This window comes from Lepisma saccharinum, chromosome 3, assembly GCF_977018435.1.
Source record: "Lepisma saccharinum chromosome 3, izLepSacc3.1, whole genome shotgun sequence".
NCBI lineage: Eukaryota > Metazoa > Arthropoda > Insecta > Zygentoma > Lepismatidae > Lepisma > Lepisma saccharinum.
The window spans coordinates 47,674,660-47,695,779 of record NC_139231.1 but is presented as its reverse complement, the minus strand read 5'-3'; the positions used below and the strand labels follow the sequence as shown (position 1 = coordinate 47,695,779).

General features: G+C 39.3%; 1 protein-coding gene across 1 annotated transcript in view; it reads right to left on the bottom strand.

Annotated features, from left to right (window-relative positions):
- Nucleotides 1–21,120, bottom strand: part of LOC145985778 (lachesin-like) — a 423,684-nt gene that overhangs the window by 238,847 nt on the left and 163,717 nt on the right. The window contains exon 2 of the mRNA XM_083119859.1: nt 1,562–1,686. Coding sequence (XP_082975985.1) covers nt 1,562–1,686 — 125 coding nt within the window. The remainder of the gene's footprint in view (nt 1–1,561; nt 1,687–21,120) is intronic.

Genomic DNA, 21,120 nt, shown 5'->3' with positions numbered 1-21,120 from the left:
ATCACCACTCTCGAGCCGCCTTTACACCCCCCCCCCCCAGGGTTGCCTCCAGGTACCCATTGATTTGTTGCTGGGTGAGTTGTTAACATACCTAACTTAACTGAAGGAAACTTTTTTTGCTTTGGCACTAGCGAATTCCTTGATCACATAGACGTAATGTGACGTCTCATCCAGCTGGTGCTCTATGCCGCTGGACCACTCAAGCGTGTTTCAAACATGGTTGACCGAAGATAGTTTTAGTTTAGAAAAACGACACTTGCCACGGTTACCGGCAAAGTTAATAAAATTCGAAGTGCAACACTCACAGTAGGTGAAAAATCATGGCCCTGTATCAGTTTTAAGGTCTCCTTTGGTGTACTTTGTACAATTATAGCCGTTCAGCTAATCTTTTAAATCAGTAGGATTAGTATCTCTAGAGCCTTCGTGTGTTAATATACAGGCAAGTTTTGTACTTTTCAGATAATATATCAGATGGCATGTTTTCAATCTTACTAATATCATACAAGAAATCGGAAAAATCACTATGATGTTTGAGCTGCACAAATCTTTCTCTTAGAGCTAAAATAATCACGTCTAGGACTTGGCAATAAAAATCAACTTTGTACCGTGCTGGTGGATCTTCAACAGTTTTGTCTTCTGCTTCATACTGAAACTGCAGCTTTTTGTTCTTCTTTCGATTTCGAACCTGTACAGAATCGCCTACTAAATTTATTGCCAATTCATTCGCATCAGCTAAGTAACTTAGCTTTGGAACTTGGAAACTTTTCATGACTCCTGCTTTTTTTAAATTGCTCTGATATATTTGCAAGGAATCTAACAGCATCTATCACATTGAGATTAATATTTTGTAGACGTTTGCTCACTACATTTTTGTTGAGTAAAATTGCGCCTATTTCGAACAATATCATAACTTTCAAGTTTTAAATAGGCTTCTTTTTTTCTTCTCTTCAAATTTTGCCGTCCTGGAAATTTGCCGCTGTGTGTGTGCCCCCCCCCTTTCCGCAAATATTTATTCAATTTCTTATGATGTAATAACAAATGGATCTTAAATATCTTAAACTCTGTGCAAATGTTTGCCTTTAAATAACGGAAATATCATCATTATTAATACGAAATAAAATTTCACTTCTTTTAATATCGTAACGGAAATTATTAATGCGTACATAAATCATTATCTAACTTTTTTACCTTATTTATTATGAAGTATTATAACTTTTTCATCTCGACGTCACTATTTGCTCTGCTTTCTAATTGTCATAACTGAAAATAAATTCAATAATTTCTAATGATGTAAAGGGACACATGTATTCCCGATTCGAACCCAATTCCTCTGACTGGACAGCGCGATACGTTTACCACGAATCAGGAGTAATGGAGTTACAAAGTTGTTAAGAAAATGGTTTCCTGTCGGTTTTTCCCAAAATCGCAAATATATATTTCTTTGGTGCAATATTTACACTATATTCTAACCACAATTACACCTTGTGTGTATTTTTACCTTAGATCATTCTTAAATGCATTCTGTTTGTGCAAATGCCATGAGTGTGATTGATGTACTTACCCTGTACTTTCCAAGTCGCTCCACGGTACAGGATAGGACAGCCTCTCGACCAACTGGAACTGTCGTGTTGCCGATCGGAAGGCTGAACTCAGGCTCGTCTGGGAGTCGAACAGCGGACCACGGTTCTGGAAATAACGGAAAGAGAAAACCCGAGTTAGTAATAAGTAATATAATTGCAGAATTCGAAGACATGGTTGTAGTATACTGTATGTGTTTTTTTTTCCAGATGCTAAGAAAAGCGTAAGAAAGAAACATACTTTAACTTTAAACTCAATGTTCTATTCTAAACAACCTCTTATAACTGTGATAGAGTAACCTTATTGATATTACCTACTAAACAACATACAATTTAGAGAAGCTCACTATTTGAGGTATATTGGGGACGGGGAAGAAACACCTGACCCGAAAAAAAACAACACTTTCGTTATCAGGAGTGATGGATCGGGACAAACCCCGCCCATTTTTCAAGAAGCGATGGAACGGGAGTAAAGCGAAGAAAGTGCCTTACCCCCTTCCAAAAGTCGTTTCTTGTGTGCATGTCGCCTCAATGCCGGAGGGAAATGAGTGGTCTACTTACGGCCTGGCTACCGAAGGTTCTTGATTCGAGCCCAGCGCTTGGTTGCGAGTGTTTCTTTGCGGGCAACCCTTCGTTACTTTCATCTGCTGCTAGGGGAGCCGGGTCGGTGGATGAGCTCGGTAAGTGGTCGACAAATTTAGGGTTTAATTGATTGATTGAACTGAAAATTCTGGGTGCTTCAGCACTTAGACTATTTTGCACCCGTCACATCATAGAGAGCCAGCCCCTTACCATAACTAAAATAAACGTGTTTGAGAACTAAAATATCCCAACGTTGGTTAAAAGTTGAGGCTGTAAATGGGCACTCAGCACATATAAAAACATAACACAGGACAAGACACACACACAGCCCTACAGAGGATTATACTGACCGTAGGTCCAGGCACCAGGGCCTCGTTAGTCTGCAAAATGCAGTCCAGGGTATATTACTTGGAAGTGAGGTTCACATTTGGGTGTATTACGTGGAAGGGGCACCCCAGTTTTAGTTTTAAGTCCACTGCATGCACAGATAGGCTAGTCGGGGCTGGACCTACAGTTTAAAGTCTGACCCGAATCACTGTGCAGTGTGCCTTCATCGGGTACGGAAACGGGGACCCCTTGGTTACAAGGCGACGACGTTATCAGGTCGACTTTTGATCTCGTCATGAGGGTTCCCGGGTTCGAGTTCCTGGGCATGTTGCTCTTTGGGCGTGCTCATTCGTCACCATTCAACCTCATCGTCGTGATCAGACGAAAGTGGAAGAGAAGCGACGTCAAGTAACAAAAATAAACAATACAACTCTTTGGCCCACCCACTTGGGGTGGCGCCTGGAAGTGGAAGGTAGAAGCGGCTCGAGCGTGTTGCTGATCACATCACTTCCATTATGGCTGAATATGTGGAGCTCTAACTCCACCGTCTCCTCTGCACGTGCCTTCGTGACACGATGAAATGCACAGGGGATACTTTTTTTTTTAACTTTCCATGTCATTAGAGAATGTATGTAGATTTCGTACTATTGATGACGCACTCCCAGATAGTTAGCTATATTGTTTCTTACGTCCTTGCCTCTCCAGTAGAGTGGAGGTTATAATGCTGTCTTTTATAATCAAGGGATCCCTGGTTCGATTCTCACGGATCCAACTTGAAACTGTTAGTACCGTCCCTGATTTGCTGTTTGCGCATAAAATGAATTTATAACAAACTTCGTCGCTTCTCGTATAATTTTATCCGAAAGACTCCGTCTCCAAAAGATTTTTAACACTGATAATGCATGCAAAAGAAATTTCCTTAAGTCTCACTGACCAATTCTTTTTTTCAAATTACGATCCATACTTCTTATATTTAAGCTTGCTTTCATGGAGTGCGTTACAAAATCTCAGTTGCAATTTGTCAGGCAGTATCGCGAAAACATATTTCTCTCCTTCTTCGATGATATACCGCTGTAGTTATTAGCCCCTCCCCCATTTGCTCTCTGCAATTTTCTCTCCGGGGAGGATTTGAAAGATTGTTTCACCCGTATGCAGAAATTGAGTTCAAATTTACATTTTACTGTGAGAAAATGGTACCCAATTCTCGCAACATAATTTGCTGTATCTGCAAATATGTTAAAACCGGAAGTTTATTGCATCGCAAGAGTTGATGAGAAAAGACTGAAGTAATGTTATTTCCCATTGTTATAGTGGCGGCAGTGATTGGAATATGGCGTGACAAATTTACGAAAAAAAAATATAAAATGACGTGTCGTAAAAGTCATAAAGCAGATAGCTTCTATTGTCAATTTTTGTTTACCAATTTTTGTTGTTCTTTACTGAATCTTCATCGTTGGAATCAAGTTGGAGGTGTTTGGGACATTAGATGGAAATACTCGAATTTAGGATTGATGAAGTTGTAGTGATGTACAGGGTGTCCATAAAGTAACCATCTATATGAATGAAGTAAAGCCATAATTGTCTGTCTCTCGCTCTCTCAATATAGACAATACAATCATAGTCAATCAGTAAACTATTAGTAATGTATTTACAGAAATAACGAAAATAAAACTGGTTGTTTGCAATATCATGGTTTGTGCATTTGATGTGAAACCTGCCTTTGACAAGTGCTTTAGTAAAATCGACTACTGCTATAATTACATGAAAATATGAACATGAGGCTATATATCATACACAAGATGTCACTCAGGTTAAAAAGTATTTTTCTTTTATCCTCTACTTAATAAATATATCCTAGGTTTTAAGGAATTTCTTCTTCTTCTCTTCCATTCCCTTATGCCGTTAAGCGTCGGGTACCTCGTTCTGTCCATCTCATCCACTCCGTCCCATCTCGACTCATTCTTCTCATTTCATTCTTAGTTTTTCCATATTTTAATCCTATCTTTTCTATTCTACCTTCCCATGTATTTCTTGGCCTCCCTCTTCCTACTCTACTCTCAACCCTCATCTCCATCACTTCCTTGGCTTTCCTATCTTCATTCATTCTATTTACATGTCCATACCACTTCAGCTGGCGTTCCTCTACTACTTCACTCATTGTCTTATTTTGTTTTACCTCTTCTCTTATTCTTTCATTTCTTATTCTCTCTCTTCGAATTTAAAGAATTTAATTCACTCTATTTATGTTTCCTCCCGCACTATAGTTATCTTTATAAGCACTATTTTGGCGCTAAACACAACTTTTCACGACATTCTTTTTTTTCTTGTCTTTAGTTAATATTATATCAACTCTTATACACATGAACATTCCTCATTAGTATGTTCTTCACTTTATTAGCTTATTTACCTTTGCAATTCCCATTTCGCTTTTCGTAGGAATGAGTTCACAATGCAAGTTTTTAAGACCGTAATTCATACTCTCAGTCACATATTTTTTTTCAGATTCACATAAACCCATCGTAATTCCATCGCAACATTCAGATCATACATTTGTTTTAGTTTGCCGTCATCTAAATTAAGATTGCAAATAACTATGACAATCCTATATTTTGACCGAAAGATCACAAAGATGAATAACAATTGTGTACTTTGTCCAAAAAGGAGAGGATGTGACCCCCTACACTCATTATTGACCTATTTTCTTTCAACTTCTAATGAAAGAAGTGGATTTGTTGGAATTTTACAGCCACGAGTTTATCTTTCTCGGATTTGCAGCACTGCTCGCCTCTTCCTTGACCTGTCACGGCGAAATGAGCCTTGAGAAACAATTTCCAAGCTCCGCTCCCCCTGGACTCTCGTGCAACCCGCAAAACACACAGCGAGCGATGCTTCTGACACTGCTCGCAAGAGGCGCGGCGAGCGAAGAGTGATTTCCCGCCGATAACCACGGTCGCGCGGGTTGCACGTGCAAGATAAGTGGTAGTTTGGTGGATACGCCCAAAATTGGTTTTGCTGGACGGTGGATTTTCCTGGCACAGAAGTGTGGGAACGATGAAGCTTCATTTCATTGGAGGATTTTCTTCGTTTCCTAGCTGCAAATCCAACGGAAATTGCATCTTGAGTGGATTTGGGAACAGGTGGTTTTGCCGCTATTTTTTCCTCTTCAAGCAGTTTGAGTGTTGATAGAAATTATGCACGCAAGAAACACATTACTAACTTCATACGAAATTATTCAATTTTAGATGTTTTCTAATCGACTTTTTTTTAGATGTAGGGGTTTCTTGTCTGACTATATTTATAGGTGCATTATGTGTGCTGTACAACATAACTGGCCACTAAACCGAGACGAGAACAAAACAAGCATTTTTAACTTGGCACGAGACCGAGAACGAGACAGAAAATAAATTCCTTCGACAAGAATCAAGTTTACAATTTGATGCATTTTTGTATATCTTTTGTAAAGGAAACACTGATTTAATGCATCAATTGATGCATTTTTATGTACCTTCTTGTATCTTTTTCGATGATGCACTTAAACATATAGTCTGACCTACAGACTTTATGAATTTGTTTGTCTCAACCGATGCATTCACTTTTATGTGTATAATTCACAATACGACACGAGGCTGTGCCAACTCTTCTCGTACCGATTTGACATTTTTTTTAAACCAAGAAGAACATTTGTAAGATATTTTAAGAGAAAATAATAGGAAAGTCCTTTCTGTGATTCGAAACAGTAACCAGTGGTGACGAGTTGGTTAATTAACATGTCCGGCCACCGAGGAGGCAAGGTATATGCCGACCCCTCTTCCACGTTCTTGCACGCAAACGAAGCTCTGGCGTCAGGACCCACATCCGGTTTAATATTCTGTAAAGTTGTCTTGTGTCCTGTCCACATATTTTTGTGATTTTCTCTTCATTCACCTCACATAATCACTAGTCGATTAGCCAATAGGGGTAGAAAAACAAGTACAATAAACCAACTCAGTCAATCAAGAGCCGTTAAACAAACATGCATACCAGTGTTCTGTTTGGGAATTGAACCAGGAACCAGGATGCTGAAAGTGTTCAACATCTAAAGATCCAAGAGGAAAGCAGGTAAAATTATCCCATATGTATCTCACGTACCATGGATATTCATAGTCACACATTCTTTATCTCTAGGGCCTCCACGATGGCGTCGCCTTCAAACCAAGGGGTCCCGGGTTCGATACCCGGTGATGGCATATAGTGGTTCGGATCCCATTTTATAAACTATAGGTCCAGTCCCGATTAGCCCATATGTGCATAAAACGGACTTAAAACAACAATTCAATTCGAATTCATACATTCTTTATCTCGGTCATAGTGGAGATGATATTGATCAGTATAGTGGTCGTCAGCTTTGGACGACCACTTTACTTCAAAGAAAGTTCCGAAAGATCAGTTTTCAATCTAAGAACCACATGTGAGGTCCACCCAGTAAATCGTCCCCTGACAGAAGTTGCCGAGTCCACGTGGAGTAAATCAGATGTTGCTAATTCAGTTTCTTTAGAGATTTTTGAACTCGAAGTTGCGGTCGCGTTATCTTTGCTAGGTTGTGTTATTGTATTGTGCTACTTTTTTATACAATATATAAACCTTGGGAGTATAACGTGGCAGTGAATACATTGATGTCTAAACACTGCAGGCAAACGTGACAACATCGCTTTACAGATAAACAGGTGGTGGCTTAACCAGATACGGGGTTGTGGGGTTGTGTCAAAGATACCGAACTGGTGCTGCTTCCAAGAGTACCACGCTCTCCTCGCTCTTATTCTCCAATGTTGCGCCAGGTACCCATTGATCAGAGATTGAGCAGGCCCCATAGCCGTCCTACTCAGGGACATTGTCGGAAAAAATAGTACTCCACACCGAGAATCGAACCCGGGTCTCCCGCATTGCAGTCTTGCCGAACTCGCAAATCTTCTTTAAAGATATTGTGAATAAGTACTTAAAAATCGCTTGAGTTCGCACAAAAGGCGGTGAAAATGATGCCTGGAAGAAATGATGCCATAGCGACAGAGCAACAAGCGTTCTGTCAATGTCGAGCTCGCTTACGTAAAGGAAGGACGCGATTGAATATTTAAACACGGCGCGAGTTCGCATCCGTCATCAGCACGAAACACTCCCCCCCTTCACCCCCACCCGCCCCTGCACGCGCCCGTTCCAGATAGGCCAAAAACCAATCCCTTATAGCGCTTCTTGACTTATGACCCAGTCAAAAGGATGGGTACTTGCTCCATTTATCTCAGTCCCAGCTTGACGTGAAATCCGACCAAAACAAACACAGCAGAAGCATTCGGAAACCAGGAATCGACCTTGCTTTATTTTTTAGCTTTTTTTTTTAGCCTCGCCCCTGCCTCGCTGCACGCCCGCGGGACAGGGGAAGTGTTTAACGTTGCCTGCCTGTCGAGACAGCCACTGAATCATGAGACACGAGACAAATTGCCCCGCATCTAAGTCTGTCGGTTGACAGAACGGATAATTCCTACTTGCTTTACCTGATCTGCAGTTCTAATGCAGGTGTTCTTGCCGTGCTGGGGTCGAATCAGTCGGCTTACCAGCGTAATTTTGCAAAATTAACCACATTATTCCGATAGAAGCAACCTGAAACGTACTGCGAACTAGCAGATTGCATATCATTCAAGGATATGTGTGAATAAACACAAGAAGAGCGTTTCCACTGTAATGTTCGAGATCCATTTCAGTATGTGGTGGTGTAAGGGGTGAACCTTTATCAAGACAACCAAATGTCAACCACACTTCCACGCAGTACACACGACTACATTTTGCAGAGTAACGAGGCTCTGGCGTCTGGGTCCATGACCAGTGTAATTCTCTATGGGGCTGGTCCTTTGTGCTGGCCATATCTGTTTATGATTGCCCCTTCGTCAACTCATCGTGTCACCATTCATCCTCATCTTTACGATTAGCTAAAGTGCCAAATAGATGAAATAAAATATACTAAATCAATCAACCAATCAATCCAATTTCAGTAAGGAAAAAAATTGTTGCCCCCGAGGGATGCTAGAAAAATCATTTATCTAGCATCTCGATACATTGAAAGACCCTTCTGGAAATCCCACTTCTTGAAATTGTCTAATGTCCTGATAAGCAGGTGCCAACGCACAAAACCCAAATTGTGCCAATTGACACAAAAGTATGCGTATTTTTTTTTTACATTAAAGTACAGGGTGGCCAGAAAGTCCCTTTACACCTCCACTTATTTCATCCCTACATGAATTATATTTACAGTTAGTTGTCCAAAACATCCGTATGTGCACCTCCATGATCCCTGGCCATTGGCTGGAATGCGTGCAGGCCTAAGTCCATTTTCATGTGGAGCTGCATTGTGCTCCTTGCAATTCCAAGTTCTGCAGAACGCTTTCTGGTCGACTTACAGGGTGAACGCATCACTGAGACACTAACGTCTGCACACGTTTCCTTTCGGGTCGATGGACGACCAGAACGAGGGGCATCCAAAACACTTTCCAGGCGAAAACCTTTCTTCCACGTGATCAAAGTCTGACGACTTGGTGGCTCCTTACCGAACCGTTCACGAAACTTATCCATCACCTGCGGCATATTTTCGTTGTTGCCCTTCCGTTCATGGACCGTTCATGTCACTAAGCGCTCCTCCAAAGTGAAGTCACTGGTATCTGCCATTGTTGTTCACCAAACACGGATAGGGGCGACCATAGGCGCGAAAATTAACTGGTTAACGCACAGACTTTATTCAACCTCAACGGGCAGTCACGTGGCAGTTACGCGGCAGGCATGTGGAAATTCACGCGAGGAGCACTGTTGCCATATCAATGATCAGGATGGGAGGTAAAAATCTTAAATATCTTACCATCTTACATTGTTACACGCATTTAGTTCGGGTGTAAAGGGACTTTCTGGCCACACTGTACATAGGCTGTTAATGATGCACTTGTTGCTTCAAAATGCACAGAAAAGTGCATCAAGAGGTACTTCCTGTAATTGCTGTTCCGTGTGATGCACTAAAATGCATCCACTCACAGATCAGTCACGATCGTTTAAATAAATAAAAATTACACATTTAAATGTGTTAATTGATGTACCGGGAATGCATCAATCTCCAATTCAACTGATGCATTCCAAAGGCACCTGATGCATTTGCCATATTGCTTTTTTTTTTAGCTGAGCCGGCCGGCGATTCTTTTCAGATTGATTTCGGTCCTTCCATTTGCCGTGCAGAGCATACTCCCGAAAGCGAACTACTGATAAAAAAAAAAGGGGGTGAAAAGGGAGGCTGGCTGCAGTGGATCGGAAGGCGAGGGTGGCACTGGGGAAAGGAAAGAGAAAACAATGTATCTAGCCCCGGGGCTCGGCACAACCGACTAATCCAATTTTTTGGTCACGTGCTGCACTCCCGTTAATTCTGGTGTGACATATTTATCGAATGGGCGGTGGCCTATCCCCACGGCGAGAGGTCTAGATTTCGGGTCGGGCCCTCACGTACTCCTAATGTGAAAAGATGTATATTCCGTCCGAGGCGGCTGATACAATTAAGTTCGCTCCCGTACGCGGACCTTTTCCCAAAACATTGCCCGCAGGACGCGTGATATAATCACTGTACGGAACCGACAATTTATGGCCTTCGCCGAGGATACCTTGTAAGCACTCGGCGCACGTTGTGGAGGGGCAGGAGGGTGAAAGGAGTCGATGCTGAAATAATTCTCCACGTGCAGATCTCGATTCTTGAGGTGCTACTAAAAGAGTTTTCAGACAGAAGTGATAAGCAACTTGTCGCTTCACTTCGGTGCCAAAGGTTGCATATATTTCTGAAGATCCGTTTTCAAGTTACAAATCTCGGTTGTGACTTCTCACTTCAGTTTGAAAGCTACCTTAAACGTCGCTGGTATAGTCATGGTGACGAAGCTCTTTAGTCATATTGAGTGGAAAATAGGTTGTCCAATCATTTGTCTAATCATAGCAAAATTCAGGAGTGTCCACAGGAAGGGGGTGGGGGCGGTTATGGCGCAGGTTGCGCCATAGATTTTTTGGGGAGATTTTTCCCTTCAAATAATATAAAATTTAACATTTATAGCTTTTCCAACATATATGTAAAAATTTTACACCTTAAATGCACAATATTTAGTCCATTAGATGAAGAAAAGAAAGAGTTTTAGGGTATAATCGAAGGGGAGGGGGGTAGAGAAATATCCAACTCTTACATATTAGGCCTTAATTGACACGTGGGTTCTGGAGGGGATTCTGAATTAAACTTTGGGGAGGGAGGGCAGTATCCAACTCTAGGTTTGAGATTATGGCGGGTATTTCAGTTAGAGGGGGATTGAGCATTAAATTGAAGGGGGTATCAAATTCTTGTGTATTACTATTGTCTTAGACTGTTGCGGAAATTCTGGTGTACAGACTGATACACTGTCCAACAAAGTTGAAGTTTTTGTCTGTTAAAAGATTAGTTGTGAGTGATTCTAATTATATTTGATGTGATGATTTCAAATCTAATTACAGAATTTTTCCATCACCATGAAATTTGAGTAACAGGGTACATACAAAATATCAGGTACATACAAATCTTATATAGCTTTATAGTGATACGATGCAATATTATTTACAATGGCATATCTAGAATGTCTTCGAACTTGATTTTCGGCTGTACTTTGCCTGAGTAACATCTCTTTTTAGTGTCCAGCAATAATCTGCCAACATATTTGGAGTCCATTTTCCCTGTTAGCGCCTTTCCATTTCACCAATTTCCTGGTGGAAACGTTCTCCATGTTCGTCGTTCATTGCCCCAAGGTTTTGCGGGAAGAAATCGAGGTGGGAGTCTAAAAAGTGTATCTTCAGAGACATATTACACCCCAGAGCATGATAGTTCTGAATCAAATTACTGACAAGTTCACTGTAATTTTCTGACTTGTAGTTTCTGAGGAAATTTAGCAAACTTCCTTGAAAGATTGCAAAGCAGCCAATTCCAGCTCATTTAGGCTCTTTTCAAAATCATTATATTTCATTAGTTTCCTGATTTGAGGGCAAACAAATATTCCCTCTTTAGTTTGCTGGAAAAAAGTAACTCTAGTGTCACTCTCCAACAAATGTCATTCTTTTAATCGCGATGTAAGCAGTTCTGCTTTACCCTTACTTAACTCTAGATCTCGAACTAAATCTTTAAGATCTTCTTGAGTAAAGTGAGGTTCAGCTGTTGAAACACTCCCCACAAAATCAGGATCATTATGCAATTCACTACATTTGTTAGGAACACTTTCACTTTCTTCCGTCACACTTATGTCATCTGGTGGAGCAGGCATGGGAATTTCAGGTCCATGAGGCACCGGTCGAATTGCTGATTCTAGTGATTGATATTTCACTGTATCCCTTGATTTCAAATTTATCCCAGATATATTTGTCAAGCAAAAATAGCAGTCTGTTATATGATCCTTAGGTTCCTGCCATATCATAGGAACTCCAAAAGGCATAGCCTATGACGAGAACCTTTCAGCCAACCACTCAAAAGCGTTACACAGATTCCCACAACAGATATCAGGGGCTCATTTCTTGTTTTCGTCTATCTTATTGTCAAAGTAACACTCATAAGCTCTTCTTACACGAGGAGTAAATGTTCTCCTATTTGCTTTTAAGGTCAACTCACCGCAGATATAACAGAAATTGTTCCTGTCGTTTACGCAACTTCTTGACATGATTCTGTCTTTGCTTCAAAACACTCATTGAAACTGAAGAAGACTCAGGAAAAGCTTCTTTCCTCCAGACAACTTGCTACTAAAATGAGATGTAGACATAACAGTTAAATCACAGCATTGTGTTGAAAAGTTGATTGTTGTCAATTTTTTTCAGTTGGATTGTTTAACAAGTTTAATTGTTGTCGTTCATGCAGACATCAATGGCCTAAAGGCCTCCTCGATGGCGCAGTGGTAGCGTCGTCGCCTTGTAATCAAGGGGTCCCGGGTTCAATACCCGGTGGAGGCACATAGTGGTTCGGATCCCACTTTAAACTGTAGGTCCAGTCCCGATTAGCCTTACTGTGCATAAAGTGAACTTAAAACTCCAAATCAAACAAACAAATCAATGGCCTAAAGTTACTAGTATATTGTTGGAGCAAAGACATAAAAATATTTTAAATATTGCCTACAAAACAGCTTTTTATGGACTGCATGCTGCAATAATAATGCAGAATTATATTTTTATTGTTACAATAAAATGGTGGGTGATTGACAATTTCTGACTTCATTTTTGGAATCAGCAGGTGGCAAAACATAAAGAACCGTTGAAATTTTACTTTTAACAAAACCATTGTTGGACATTGAATTAATTTTTTGGAGGAGGCAATATCCACTCTTCACTATCAACAGTAAGTCTAAAATTGGCATGAAAATTTTGGTGGTAGGATTGAGTATTAAGTTTAAAGGGGGAAATAAAAGCTCTTGATAAAGTGTTAAATCTTAGATTGTTAAGGGATTTATTTCTGTAGTAGGGAGAGAGTTCGAACAATAAATTTGGGAGACTATTTAGCGATATGGTATCCACACGTTTTCGGCGTCGAAAGTGCGAAAAGAGAAGCTGGAAAAGAGTAAATATCGCAGTATCCTAAGAAAGTATTGACACCCCATTAAATTAATATTCTTGAAAGCCTGCAAAGAAATGTAGATGTAAAGATGTAAAAAAAATTTTTGCTCGCTTCGCTCGCAGCGTTCTGTTGCTAGGATACGTGTTTGGCACTTTAATGAGGTGAACGTGAAGCTTTTATACTATAGCTGCATTACAAGACAAAGCTATATTCTCGATTATGATGAACGATTTTAGGGGTGGTCTTGAGTGATGGGCACTTCTGTTTAGGGAGGAAGGGCAGATCAAATATAGTGTTTAGTAAAGCTAAGAAAAAAGTTACTTTCAGTAGACACGCTGTCGTAATTAAATACTTTGTGGGGATTAAGATATCGTTTCAGGACGCGAATGATAGGATTTGGGGGGGAACACATGACATGATTTGGGGGCGGATGCGCCATTGGCCTTGGGGTGGATGGGCACCTCTGGCAAAATGATATACCCCATAGAGCGACCACAAGGAAAAGAACCTTCGGCCAAAATTCTCCGCGTACCTTCCCCTCCATCGGTTCAACTCGGGCCATATCCCTCCCCTCAACGCGGAAGTACGATGCACAGGAGTCGCGGGTCCGCGCATGCTCTTTTGCCTGTTGTTCCACTACACATTTATAAAAACTAACTTTTACCGATAGGTATAACCAGTTCAAAAATAAAAAAAAAGATGACCCTTTGAAGAATAGGGTACAACGTTCGAAAACAGGCGAGGCAACCTGATGCAGGCGAACGGTGCGCCATTGGTCGCCGTGTTGCATTCCCTTTATTGCTACTCACATCTGTCGGGAATATGAGAACTCTTATACACTCAGGGCTTGCTGGGTGAAAATATTGGAAACTCGATTATGAAACAATGCATAACTATTTATTTAAATAAAGGCTCGTTGAACATGCTTTAGTCAAAACTTGCTTACAATTATCATAATTTACAAAGTCCAATTTACAATAAAAATTCCTTTGCATAAATCTACACTCGTTTATTTATTTATTTATTTATTTATTGCGTCTTGTTTATCATGGCGAAGTTAAGGCTTTGTAGCCTTTTCTACCACTTAACCATGTTTACAACAACATTTAAACCATTTCATAGAAAGGTAAATATTAAAATATAAAAAGAGAAATATAAAATTACAAAGAAAAAAAATACAGAAAAAAATGATAAGAAAAAATATACATACGGGAATAAAAACCTAACCTATACACACGAACATACAACAAAACACACACATACACACACACAATCAGATATTCATGACAATAGTCAGGGATTTGAAATATTAAGGTGAATAAGGGTTTTCAGTGTTTTCTGCGCTTAACTGTATTCAATTTATCACTAAAATATAATGTGCTAACTATTTGTGCCCAATAAAAAATGTTTTAATTGCGTCTTAAAGACATATGCTGAAGATGAGTTCCGGATTTCGAGGGGCAGTGAGTTCCAAGGACGAGAAGTAGAAACGGTGAAAGATTTTGAATAAAAATTTGAGTTATGAAGGGGGATGAGTAGTTGAGTTCTCCCTCGCGATCTGGTGTCAAGGCTGTGTGATTCGGAAAGCATTGAGAATCTGCTCGAGAGATAAGCCGGTTCCTTTGAACTGATTGCCCTATAGAGAAGGGTGAGGTTGTGTACCTTTCGCCGATCAATTAATTTGAGCCAATTTAGCTTTGTAAAGAAAACGGATAAATGGTCCCTATATTTCAGATCGAAAATAAAGCGGACGCAGGTGTTTTGTACTCGTTGAAGACGTTGAGCGAGATCATCTGGTAATTCGGAATAGACAGAATCGCAGTAATCGAAGTGTGGAAAAACAAGTGCTTGCACCAGTTTGATTTTAATGCTAACGGGTAGAAAATGTTTAAGCCGAACAAGAGCGTGTAATGCAGCGAAGGCTCTTTTACTAGTTAAATTTACGTGATCTGACCATGAGAGGTGCTGATTAAACATTACGCCCAGATTTTTGGCTGTTTTACTTAATTTAATAGCTTTCCCTAAGACCATTATGGGCGGGAGGGAAGAAATTTCAAATGCTGAAAGCATTTTTTGTGAACCTATAATAATAGTTTGGGATTTCGAAGGATTAATTAGTAGCCCATGATTAGCTGACCAAGTACTGATTTTGTTCAGATCATAATTTATATCGGGATCATTTCACTGGAACCCGACAATAACGAAACTCGAAATAAAATACATACACGAATTGTACTCGTTTTGTACCGAAATGTACCACAAAAATTTCGTTTTGTACCAAGTTCCTTATACCAGATATCGTATACCAAAATACCGGGTTCCAGTGAAACGATAAAACCCCGACAATCGAATTTCGACGTCTTTATGATGTCATCGAATTGTACTCGTTTTGTACCGAAATGTACCACAAAAATTTCGTTTTGTACCAAAATCCTTGTACCAGATATCGTATACCAAAATACCGGGTTCCAGTGAAATGGTATTTTCGAAATTCGAAAATTGAGGTTCTGATACTGCCACCGAAAAGTACTCGTTTTGTACCGAAATGTACCACAAAAATTTCGTTTTGTACCAAAATCCTTATACCAGATATCGTATACCAAAATACCGGGTTCCAGTGAAACGATAAAACCCGGACAATCGAATTTCGACGTATTTATGATGTCATCGAATTGTACTCGTTTTGTACCGAAATGTACCACAAAAATTTCGATTTGTACCAAAATCTTTATACCAGATATCGTATACCAAAATACCGGGTTCCAGTGAAATGGTATTTTCGAAATTCGAAAATTGAGGTTTTGATACTGCCATCCAATAGTACTCGTTTTGTACCGAAATGTACCACAAAAATTTCGTTTTGTACCAAGTTCCTTATACCAGATATCGTATACCAAAATACCGGGTTCCAGTGAAATGGTATTTTCGAAATTCGAAAATCGAGTTTCTGATCTAGCCATCGAATTGCATTCGTTTTGTACTGAAATGTACCACAAAAATTTCGTTTTGTACCAAAATCCGTATACCAGATATCGTATACCAAAATACCGGGTTCCAATGAAATGGTATTTTCGAAATTCGAAAATTGAGGTTTTGATACTGCCACCGAATAGTACTCGTTTTGTACCGAAATGTACCACAATAATTTCGTTTTGTACCAATTTCCTTATACCAGATATCGTATACCAAAATACCGGGTTCCAATGAAATGGTATTTTCGAAATTCGAAAGTTGAGTTTCTGATACTGCCACGTGAATAGTACTCGTTTTGTACCGAAATGTACCACAAGAATTTAGTTTCGTACCAAGTTTCTTATACCAGATATCGTATACCAAAATACCGGGTTCCAGTGAAACGATAAAACCCCGACAATCGAATTTCGACGTTTTTATGATGTCATCGAAATGTACTCGTCTTGTACCAAAATGTACCACAAAAATTTCATTTTTTACCAAAATCCTTATACCAGATATCGTATACCAAAATACCGGGTTCCAGTGATATGGTATTTTCGAAATTCGAAAATTGAGTTTCTGATACAGCCATCGAATAGTACTCGTTTTCTACCGAAATGTACCACAAAAATTTCGTTTCGTACCAATATCCTTATACCAGATATCGTATACCAAAATACCGGGTTCCAGTGAAACGATAAAACCCCGACAATCGAATTTCGACGTATTTATGATGTCATCGAATTGTACTCGTTTTGTACCGAAATGTATCACAAAAATTTCATTTTGTACTAAAATCCTTGTACCAGATATCGTATACCAAAATACCGGATTCCAGTGAAATGGTATTTTTGAAATTCGAAAATTTAGGTTCTGATACTGCCAACGGATAGTCGTTTTGTACCGAAATATACCACAAGAATTTCGTTTCGTACCAAGTTCCTTATACCAGATATCGTATACCAAAATACCGGGTTCCAGTGAAACGATAAAACCCGGACAATCGAATTTCGACGATTTTATGATGTCATCGAATTGTACTCGCTTTGTTCCGAAATGTACCACAAACATTTCGTTTTGTACCAAGTTCCTTATACCAGATATCGTATACCAAAATACCGGGTTCCAGTGAAACGATAAAACCCCGACAATCGAATTTCGACGTTTTTATGATGTCATCGAAATGTACTCGTTTCGTACCGAAATGTATCACAAAAATTTCATTTTGTACCAAAATCCTTGTACCAGATATCGTATACCAAAATACCGGGTTCCAGTGAAACGGTATTTTTGAAATTCGAAAATTGAGTTTCTGATACTGCCAACGAATAGTACTTGTTTTGTACCGAAATGTACCACGAAAATTTCGTTTTGTACCAAGTTCCTTATACCAGATATCGTATACCAAAATACCGGGTTCCAGTGAAACGATAAAACCCCGACAATCGAATTTCGACGTTTTTATGATGTCATCGAAATGTACTCGTTTTGTACAGAAATGTACCACAAAAATTTCGATTTGTACCAAAATCCTTATACCAGATATCGTATACCAAAATACCGGGTTCCAGTGAAATGGTATTTTCGAATTTCGAAAATCGAGTTTCTGATCTAGCCATCGAATTGCATTCGTTTTGTATGAAATGTACCACAAAAATTTCGTTTTGTACCAAAATCCGTATACCAGATATCGTATACCAAAATACCGGGTTCCAATGAAATGGTATTTTCGAAATTCAAAAATTGAGGTTTTGATACTGCCACCGAATAGTACTCGTTTTGTACCGAAATGTACCACAATAATTTCGATTTGTACCAATTTCCTTATACCAGATATCGTATACCAAAATACCGGGTTCCAATGAAATGGTATTTTCGAAATTCGAAAGTTGAGGTTCTGATACTGCCACCGAATAGTACTCGTTTTGTACCGAAATGTACCACAAGAATTTCGTTTCGTTCCACGTTTCTTATACCAGATATCGTATACCAAAATACCGGGTTCCAGTGAAACGATAAAACCCCGACAATCGAATTTCGACGTTTTTATGATGTCATCGAAATGTACTCGTTTTGTACCGAAATGTACCAAAAAAATTTTGTTTTGTATCAAAATCCTTATACCAGATATCGTATATCAAAATACCGGTTTGCCCTGAAAAGGTATTTTATAAATTCGAAAATTGAGGTTCTGATACAGTCGGAGTTCTACAACAAAATAAACTCTTCCATTAACCTTAACGTTACATTTTTTAGAATCTAGGCAGTCAGTTAATGCTTTTCAGCTACTACTTGCACGGCAGAAGGCGACACGTGTGAACAGAACACCTTCACACGGCTGGAACTGAAATGGAAGGATTCTTGCACGTCAGGGCCGTTTATGGCGTCTACTGCGTTCCATGTGCCTGAAACAACCGATTACGAACAATAGATATTTCTAAATGAGGCACCACGCAGGATGACATTAAGTCCATAGGTATATGACGGTATATCACAATTCAGAAAAGGAAACAGGTGAAAGATGGAAGAAATACGAGTATATTGCTACAAGAATGCAGATGGCGATTGGCTACTCGACTGAACATATATTAAGTTTATGTACGTAAGTGGTACGTACAACAATTAATTCTACTAATTTTTTTTCTTGTTAATAAGAAGTCAATGATTCCGGACTTAACCGCCGGACTGTGGTACTATCCTCCATTCGGAGGATACTCTTCATACTCTTCATTAAAATGTATATCGTTTTAAAGCTTATAAAATAGGGTACAACTTTTATTCGAAACCTTTTATTGTTATTTACTTTGTTCAAAAGTTATAAGGCAAAAACTTTGAAAAGTACTACAAAATTTTCACTTTTTTAAGATTATTTTTAAATTTCGGCAAAACCACAGACGGTATCGAAAAACTAAACAGATTCTCTTTTGTATCCCATCTAATGAGGATTAAGATTAAAATATATTACCTGCCTACGACCAGTGGCGAAGCGTCATAAGAGGCCCGGAGGCCGGCCTACCCTAATATATTTGGCTATTACGGATTATTTTATTACTTACAATTCCATTAAACGACGCCTTAAGAAAACTAAAATTCTAGGCCTTACGATAATTTCCACAAATTTCCATCCCTGCCAGGGGCTCTACCGTCGCATGTCGAGCCACTTCTCAGAGGGCCTCAGCTGGTCCCATAACATTCTATGTGATTCATGCGGGAAATCATAATTTTAGGGGCGCGTTCGTTCGAAATGGACACAGTGAGTCCGGCCTCACGCAGTGATGTCAACCCAAGCATAATTGTGCTAAACGTAGTACAATTTGAACTTTGTTGGTAACTAGCACCCAGGGTTTGGCATAATGGTAAAATATAGCATTATCTACAAACATGCGTTCCTGGGAGACAGATAAATTGAATTCAGATGAATATAATTTGAAAAGAAAAAAATAAATAAAATAAAAAATTGCAGATCTTATTTGTTTCAAACAAAACGTAGCATGCCGATCCAGCCACATCTGTTCACCATCTTCTTTTCATCTTTTCTTTATCCTTCCTTACTTAGTTCAGGAGGAACATTTTATTGAAGGAAATTGGTAGAAAATTGGGGTCACAGATAAAACAAGCAGCCTAATTTCTTAGTCGTCTAATTTTCTCAAACTTTTTCAAGCGTTATATTGAACCAATTATATTGCTTAAAACATTGTATTTAATTTAATGGGGGGAAATTACCAATATTTTTAACTAATCAACAACGTATGTTTACATCACAACTCCCCCCAAAATAGATGCATAAAATGAACTTAAGGCCTAAGTCGTCCGAGCACAATTTAATTACATTTAGCAAAATTTAAGAGTTTAATCAGCACACTTTTGCTGATTAGGAGGTTGGCAATGCTGGACACTCGGTACAAACTGGGCTTCACATCTATTTCTTGTCCAGCGCGGGGTGTCCAACGAGGGGGGAAAGGGAATGTGAGGGTAGAAAGGGAAAGACAACTTATTCCGAGGGCGAAAAAAATGTTTCTATCACAGTGTTCTGCGTTTTCGTTAGTTCCTCGATTTACTCCTGTTGCGTTGTGGTTGTTGTTTTATTGTTTATTCGACTTCGCTTTTTGTGCCACTTTTGGTTAATTTGCGAAGTTGGGGATGAGTGATGATATAATGAAATTGATGAATGGACATACACAAACATCCATGCCCAGATCGGGATTCCAACCCAGGACCATGGCGTCGTAGCGCGATGTGCTAACCACTGCGCCACGGGGCTTTCATTGTTGTGAGGGTTAAGTGAGCAAGGGGAATAATGACTTGTATTACTCGGTAATGCTACAAAACAAGCATAAAAGCCAATTACCGGGCATAGAAAGAAAGATGGGGTATCGGAACAATGAGGACTGCCACTCGAATATAATCTAAACCACCAAAAAATCAAGAAATCAACAAAACGAAATTATTGTGGTAAATTTCGATACAAAATGAGTACAATTCGATAACATCATAAAAACGTCGAAATATGATTGTCTGGGTTTTATCGTTTCACTGGAACCCGGTATTTTGGTATGCGATATCTGGTATAAGGAACTTGGTAGAAAACGAAATTTTTGTGGTACATTTCGGTACAAAACGAGTACTATTCGGTGGCAGTATCAGAACCTTATTTTTCGAATTTCGAAAATACCAATTCAGTGGAAACCGGTATTTTGGTATACGATATCTGGTATAAGAAACGTGATACAAAACGAAATTTTTGTGATACGTTTCAGAACATAACGAATACAATTCGATGGCAATATCAGAACCTAGATTTTCGAATTTCGAAAATACCATTTCACTGGAACGCGGTATTTTGGTTTAAGATATCTGGTATTAGGAACTTGGTACAAAACGAAATTTTTGTGGTACATTTCGGTACAAAACGAGTATTATTCGGTGGCAGTATCACTACCTCAATTTTCGAATTTCGAAAATACCATTTCATTGGAACCCGGAATTTTGGTATACGATATCTGGTACAAGGATTTTGGTACAAAACGAAATTTTTGTTGTACATTTCGGTACAAAATGAGTACAATTCGATGACATCCTAAAAAC